Below are 8,599 nucleotides of genomic sequence, written 5' to 3' on the forward strand. Positions count from 1 at the left end.
CTGCCCGTTTTGGTTTTTATCATTTTAATTTATTTCCAGTGATAAAAAGGCGGAGAAAACAGAACTGAATCCTCTTTATTCATTTGGTAAATAAATAAATAAGTCCTGCGCCACAGAGGCCATATCAGAACATCTGGTCATGCATAATTCCTTCTTATTGAAAACTTGGCACTTGTGTGATAATGAGAATTTTCTCTGGCGTTTCCATTTTGGACGCCCCAAAAGCTCTTATCACAAATAAACACGCCAATTGAGTTGCTGCTGCTTCTGTGTGGAAGGCCGATGGATGTAAGCCCGTCTTTCACAAAGCACTTTGATTTTTCAAAGTGACAGTTCACGGCTTTGGGCCCTGCAGGTAAATAATGACACACTGCATCTAAGCCAGTTTGTCCTCTAGCGGCTTGGCTCCGGTTTAGAATTGACTGAACTTGCTGTAAAATAACATTATATACATTTCCTTATTCATATTACTTTTACATTTGGCTTCCTTTGCAGCCTTGAAGTTCCCCTTTTGACCTGAAATCATATAATGGTGATGTAACTACAGGTCAGGCTGAGCTAGGCTGATAAAAAATGTCAACGTTAGACGAAAGTTAGATTGTCCTTGTCATTTATTAAAATTCTCAACAAGGGCTATTTTCGCTTCCTGTTGCGTTTGTTAGCACAATTTTACTCACTACAGTCGTCCATCGGAATATCGGGGTTCGATTATCGCTCCCTCGCTGTGGTTTTTCAGAAATGAATGAATGAATAAATGATCACTGTTTCGTGGTAGATTATGGTCTATTATTAGTAAAAACATATTGAAATACAAGTGACATGTAGTATTCTGGTCACTAGGCGCTGGTAATGACACAAAATATTGATGTGACATTACCTTACATTGCATTACCTTAAAACTGCATGAAGTCATGAAGTCAGCCATGGCATGTCCGACATGATGGAGTGACAAAAAGTTCTCCTCCCATTCCCCTACTCCGTGTGAAAGTGGTAAATTTTATATATATATATATATATATATATATATATATATATATACACACAAACACACACACACATATACTGTATATATACAGTATATGTATATACACATCACAGACGTATATACATATATATACCGTATATATACTGTATATAGACACACATATACAGTATAAAGGTGACAATACTGTAGGGGTGTCTACATGGCTCTACCATATTTAGAAAGTCATAAACAGGTTCTATGCTTCCATCCATCCATTTTCTATCATGCTTATCCTAATTAGAGCATGCTGGAGCCTATCCCAGCTGACTTGTGCGAGAGGCGGCGTAAATCCTGGACTGGTCGGCAGCCAGTTGCAGAGCACATATAGACATTCGTTCACACTCACATTCATATCTATGGACAATTTAGAGTGGCCAATCCCTGCAGAACTGAGAGTATTTCCCTCCTGTTCTTGGTCTAATGCGGCATGACAAAACTTCATCCTTGGAATTCCCCAAACTGCACAGCAACGCAGTCACAATCGCAGTTTTATCAACAATTTAACATCCCAAATTGCCACTGGTGGCACTAAAATGTGGGCGTGGCCCATCCCGAAATCCCTTTTGAGCAACTAATCTGATTGACAGGGTTAAAATAACACAACGTGAAGCCTGTTGACCTCCCAAACAGGGGGACGAGATCTAGGTCTGTGTTTACGTACAGCGACTCCTTTGTGTACGCACCCAAGGCTAAATGAGGATTGTGTGTGGGCCGCCTAACCCTGCGAAGCAGATCACGGCCTGAAAATATCACCCTGCTCTGACAGGCTGCCTCAAAGAGAGTGAGAGCGAGCGAACTATCATTTGCACATTTGAAGACAACAATGCACTTTCTAAGGGGAAGGCAGCGTTTTTCTCGCATTGTGAGCTCAAACTTTGACAGCTTCATTAGGCGTTTCCTGCTTCCGACCTGCTCATACCAGACTATTTATTTTCTTGCCATCAGGAATAATGACACGCTACGTGGTTAATTACCAATATTTGGGGGCCAGATGGTTCAACACTCAAGACAGGGCTAGAAAAACCTCGGGACCAAATAGGCAGACCCTCCTCTTGTGTTTCTGCATGTTTATATCAATACATACATCACTGAAAGTAAAACAATACAGATGTGTTCATTTCAGGCCTTTTTATGAATCGCCTAATAAACAACACCTAGTCAAACTGCATTGTTCAGACCCCCCAAGAGAGTCAGAAGTCCTCTCCAGTTTGGCCTCAGGGTTCCGCTGAAGAATTTGGCTGAGAGACTGCAAACACCAAACTTTGAGGTGGTCGGGAAGCACAGAAGATCACAGTATGATTGTACTTAGTGTGCATGTACTTTCACCACGTTCCACCTGAGCTCCTCACATATCAGTTACATGAATGATCAACCACTCATGTTAAGTAAGATCATAAAACATTTGCGTTCCGAGTATTCTGTATAAACACAATGGACACAGAACGCAGAGTGTTAGTATCCGAGACGTAATAGGGTAATTCTTAATGCCGGGACAAATGCATAAAAATAAACACTCAACACTCCCTTCTCCCGCCCTGTTGCGTTGAAAGTCATTCAGTTACGGCTATTATGCGGCAAATTTAAAGAATGTCTGTTATTTCAATTTTCAGTTGTTGCCATTGTACTCAGTGTAGGTGTACTTTAACTTGACATTCTTATTGACCATCTTACAAACGACATCCAGTGATCATGAGGAAATACCAGTACTTGTAAATTCTCCCTGTTTCTGAGTCACCTCCCAAAGTCGCGTCAAACCTGGTTCAATGGGACAGTATAGCGACCAAAGATTTCCTACTTGCAGTACGTCGTGTTGCTAGGCGGCTACATGTTAGCATAATAAATTAGTAAGGTTTTTACGGTTCTACAAAGTTGAAGACATCTGGCCTTGGATGCTGTTTGTCTGCATTTTTTGCCACCATATTTAAATATTTGCTTTGCCGCATAAAAAATTCTTGTGATAAGTGTGACCGTGAAGATATTTTTAGTGGTCGTAGAGTGTTCGGACATCATCAGCCTTCAAATGCCTGAACTGCGAAAGCATTTGGCAAAGAATTGGGATGTTCTCCCTTCAACCTCCAAATAGTTTGTGTTTTGATTATAATGTAGCTGACAACAATAGTATGTTTCACATGTTTCTGAAACATCTTTTTATCTTGTGTGATTATTCTGTAACTATAAGCAATCGAAACACCGACCCTAACTGTGTAAAAACACAACTCAGACTGTTTCCATGCAAGTAAATGTATAATGAAACAATAATATTTACTTACAATCCAGCAACAGCAGCTCTGTGACTCGTTCAAGGACACTTTGGCAACAGTTATTAACTGTTACACCAATCAAACCCACCAGCTTTTCCATTACAGGATGAGGAGTGTAATCACTACCCTGGCCGTCGTGTTGCTTCGGGTCAGCAGATATAAGATTGCACCTTTGGCAACAAGATCTAATAAGCACTGTACTGTAAAAGGCAGGTGCCATGTACAGACAGCTATCTTTAGCCCCACGACGTGATGTTATATTCATGCCAGAAGCTCTGAATATAATTAGTAAATCATCACACCCTGCAAATGAATCTCGAGGAGAAACTTTTGAAACTTTGACTATTTTTAAAAAATATCTTGAAGGAATCAGCTACAACTTTTCTGTTATATATTGAAGACGCTCGTAGAAATCCTGCTAATTTATAAACACTCCCTGTTTGGATTTCTTCCTACCTTGTGTTTAAACAAAGTGGTGAGCCGGGGGTCACCAAGTGCGCGCCACCCCCCCACCACCTCAGCCTATTAGAACATCATCAATATCCCAATGCAAATAATGGACTTATTAGTCACAAGACCGCTACACCGAGACCTTGTATAGAGACACTTCACAGAGCCCAGACAGATTCCATATTTATTTTTTCTGCTTGTTGCCATGGTGACAATAAACTGGCTGGATCCAAATCCCCTAGTTAGGCTGTGCAACTGCAAACAGAGACATCTTGGAAAATAATAATAGACCCAAACCACGAGGCAGGGATTGTATGCTTGTTACAGCGGTTACAGATGAGCAGTTTAACTGTAAACTTCCATAGACAATCCATTTTAGATGAGCATCATTCATTCATTTCATACCCGCTGTAGGCAGGAGTTTTATTCATCCATCTATTTCATCCACTCATCACTGGATTGCTCTAAACAGCTCACAACTAACCGTCATCCATCTATTCTGCCATTCATCCATCCATTACTCCAGTCATTCATCCATCATCCAATCATCTGCCCATCAGTCTTTTCATGCAACCATTATCCATCCATTAACCATACATTTATTCAGCATCCATCCCTTCATTCTTGCATTCATTTATTTATCTTTCCATCTATCATTATTCATATTTCTGTAATCCATTCATGTGTTCATCCAACATCCCTCTATTTATTCACCCATCTATCCATCCATACATACATCTGTCCATACATACATCCAACCGTACATACATACATCCACCCAGCCCTCCATGCATTCATCCATTCATCTGTCCATCCATCTGCCAATTCACCCACCATCTAACATCAAACCATCCATCTGTTCATCCATGTATCATCATTCATATTTCCATAATCCATTTATCTATTCATCCACTGCCCCCCTATTAATTCTTCTATCCATCCATCCTCCACCCATCCATGCATTCATCTGGTCATCCATCTATCAACCCACCCACCTGATCTAATCATCCATTTGTTCATCCATCTATCATCATTCATGTTTCCGTAATCCTTTCATCCATTCATCCATCGTCCCACTATTTATCCATTCATCCACTCATCTGTCCATCTAACCATCTCTCTATTCATCCTCCATCCATCATTCATTCTTTCATCTAACCATCCTGCCACCTTCATCCATCTGTCTGTCAATCATCCACCCACCATCAATCATTTCACTAGCCATCTAGTTTTTCATCCAGCCATCCATCCATTCTGTCCATGCATCCAGCATCCATCTCGTCGTCACCCATTCAGCCTCCATCCAACCATGCACCCATTCGACTGTCTATTCATCATTCATCTATTCATCCGCCCATTCATTTATTAAACATCCATCTGTTCTTCTTCCATCATCCATCTATGCGGTATATTCATCCAGCATCTATGCAATCATTCATCTATTCATCAATGCATCCATCCATCCAGCCTTTATCAGTAGCTGCAGGAAGTTCATGTAGGCAAACAAACATACAGAAGACCTTCACACCAGGTTTTTGGCTTTCTGTTTGCAAGCAGACATAAGAGACAAGCATCTCGTCCATGTCAGGAGACACCGCCATCTATTTACAGTCGGGAAGAGAACGCCTTGCTCGCCAGTTTTCGTCAACCTCGTTTGCCGTTGTTTCAAAGAAAGTCGTAATTGTGACAGAAACCAGAGTGCTGCAGTGCTGCAGGGTAAATTGGTCATGTCCAATTTCACATACAGACACCATAAAATGTGCAAGAAGGCTTCTTGTTGTTCCTGTTCAGTCGGTACTCTAGCTGGACAGGTAAAGCGGAAAGGTATTCAGCACCCGGAAGGCTGAGGAGGAGGTAAAACAACATGTGCTGGAGAACGATCCTATTTTGTGTCTTCATTTTGCTGAGCCACACGCCTTCAGAACTGCTCCTGGGGAACCTCTGAGTGGGTAACATGAGGATGGAAAACTGTGGAAAAAGTTGTGGGTTGCATGAACGGAAAATGTTATTACATTCACAGGAGACGACTCTCTGGGCTCCTGTTAGCTCAAAGTCCGCTTGTGATTGAAGCGAGAGGCTCCAATTGGATGAAGTGTACCCAGCGAAGGCTTCTTATAACAAATGGCTTGGGAACTGCTTTAGCGTGTGGACGTCATGTGGTACATGGCCTGTGACATTTCAAGATGTAAACATGGGGATGGTGATGGAACCTTGGTGGAGAACCCCCTACCGCCGCCACCCGCCGCCATCTTGACAGCTGGTAGCAGCGAAAGGTTGAATCTAATCTGAGACTCGCTACATCTGGCCAACATTAGCGTGAGCTCTCCAGGGTCAAGGCAGGAGGAATGGGGGCTGCCAGAAGACAATTATATGAGCCGATGTTTTTTTCCTGTCTTCCATCAATTTGATTAGGTGGAAAATGCCACCCTGTGAGCCACTTTTTGCCAAACGCTGCTAACAGAAATAACGACTTTATACACTGCATGTTGCACGAGGACATGCCACAGAATCTCCTGCAAATGGAAGGGCAGGTGACTGTTTTCACGCCACTAAAGAAGGATTGATTCCAGCTTTTCCGGCTGAGCGTCAAACTCACGGCGAAACAAAGCGACACTTTGTGCAAATCAGGCGATGTCTCGGCACATTAGCCGCCAATGAGACGCTCGTGGAGAGGGTTTGCCCGCAAGTAATTGGAGTGCAATTTGCGGCGCGAGATTGAGCGACTGACAGCTGTCGCGAGACGATGCGCCGACCCTGCCAATTTGACATAAGTAGAATCTCCAGGCTGAGCTGCTGGTAGATTCTTTTCATGCTGGAATACACACATCCTTGAGGTCCAGACTTGTTATTTTTTCCTCTTTTGTGACAAACACTGCGGCGTTCCTCCAAACTAACACTATGGTGGCCATCAAGGGTCACACATCCTACCATTGTCAATAATTGAGTACACTGACTTTGTGTCGTCAACAATGCAAAGGTAATCAAATCAATGTGTTTTTATGTATTTTTTCCTTCTTTGTGGCTCCTCTACAATCCTGTCAAGTGCATCCATTTGTAATTTTTGTGATTAATTGATCTTTAAAGTCGCATGTTACGTCGAAATTCCAACTGCAGTGATGCCATGACATCATGCGCAGCTAAAGAGACCTCAGTTCAGCGAGCAGCAAGAGATCTCTGCTCATGCATTTTGCTTTTTCTTAGCTTGTCTGGCCACCAATGCAAGGAAGTAGGGAAGTCATAACTGTAAGTATTTTTTTATGTGATCTAACTCTTCTACTCCTGAACCGCTGCACACAAAAGGGCGAACATTTGAAGTTGACATCACAGCTTTACATGCTCTACTAAACAACTCACTCTAAGTTTAAAATGGTTTGCCGTATCCCCACAAAATTCGGTACACTCCTTTAGGGGACAGACAAGCAAATGCTTGTAAAATTTGAGCATGCTCGGTCGAAAAACATGGCCACAATCAAGCACAAAGTCTTTGCAGGGTCACGGGCGGGACTTAGAAACTAATGGTTGGTACTTAGCAACTATTGGTCTATTGATTATAAAACTCTGAGGAGTTTTTTAATGCATATATGCCAGCATGAATTCCATTTTCTGCACAATCCACAGGGGGTGCCACAAATGTCATGAAGGAGTGCTATTTTTTCCACATGACTACACTGTACGTTACTATTAAGAATGATTAACTTATTTTTACACTTGCTACTTAGAAAAGTTGCTTATAATGTTCGTACGGTTATTGCAAAGGCCACAGTTTGACCCTGGTATGGACCATTTCATTTTCCATAACTTCCTATAGGGAACAATGTTGAACAGATGATTGCAGTTGCAAATAAATCAATAGAATACAATACATGTTATGTCTTAAAGTCTCAAGGGAATGATCGTTCCTGCTTCGCCACACTGTGCATCCTACACAAACTGTACTGGCCGTGAGGAGGAAGTGCAACAGCTCCCTCACGTCACACTGAAAAAGGTACTGAGGCTGACTTGTGCCTGTGCACTATGGGGCCATTGTATGAACCCCCGCCTCCCTGACAAACTCACACTGCACTCTTACTTTCATCCTCCTCCCCTCCCAGGCAGCACCTCTGTATGGCTACGTAGTGAAAGAGCGATTCATGGCTGCATGCAGAGAGGGACCTCCTGGTCTTCTTACCTGTCTCTGTCTAGCTGCTGACCTCTGACAACAGCAAATGCAAACACTGTCAGGGTGCAGACGTGGAAGCAGAAAAAATGGATGAGAAGCATGCCTCAATGGCATGAGTTTCATCCAAGTGCTGAGCAATGACTCACAAAAAGACCACCAAAGGACAAGAGAAGCTGATGTTGCTCGTGTGATCAAGTTTATGTTACACCTGATTCAAGCACCAGTTTTCATTCCAGATGCATGAGGGGGTGCACAGAGTAATAATTACGACTCACCTCCATGACCGGGGCTGGCCAGGCTCAGCAGGGTCAGGATGACGCCCACCAGGGCAAACTGCAGGGCTCTCATGTTTTAGTGCTGCAAGTTAAGTCCTCCACTCTCTCGCTGCTTCAAGACACACTCCATTCACCAGGGCCTGAATGACTTTCCACTTTTAGGGGAGCTTCCACACAGGATACTCCTCTATGCAAAGGGGCCGGGCCGGGCCTGGGGAGGGACCAGGACAGAGACGCCCTCTCTCAACCCCAATACCCCACCCCTACACCACCACCCGCCTTCCAGTCCTTTCACACACTCTTACACACATGTTCCGAGACTGAAGAATCACATCCTGTCTGGCTTTCTTGCCCCTTTGCTTACATTAGAGTATGAAACTCTTACTTGCAGCCATCAAACATACTCTAAAGACCCTCTAAAGTCAAACAC

The 8,599-nt window shown here is 43.0% G+C and overlaps 1 protein-coding gene across 1 annotated transcript in view; it reads right to left on the reverse strand.

Annotated features, from left to right (window-relative positions):
• Positions 1-8,331, reverse strand: part of cspg4 (chondroitin sulfate proteoglycan 4) — a 73,112-nt gene extending 64,781 nt beyond the window's left edge. The window contains exon 1 of the mRNA XM_054775158.1: positions 8,170-8,331. Within this exon, the coding sequence (XP_054631133.1) occupies positions 8,170-8,242 (73 nt within the window). The 5' untranslated portion in view covers positions 8,243-8,331. The remainder of the gene's footprint in view (positions 1-8,169) is intronic.
• Between the last annotated feature and the right edge of the window lie 268 nt (positions 8,332-8,599).

Source organism: Dunckerocampus dactyliophorus, chromosome 5, assembly GCF_027744805.1.
Source record: "Dunckerocampus dactyliophorus isolate RoL2022-P2 chromosome 5, RoL_Ddac_1.1, whole genome shotgun sequence".
NCBI lineage: Eukaryota > Metazoa > Chordata > Actinopteri > Syngnathiformes > Syngnathidae > Dunckerocampus > Dunckerocampus dactyliophorus.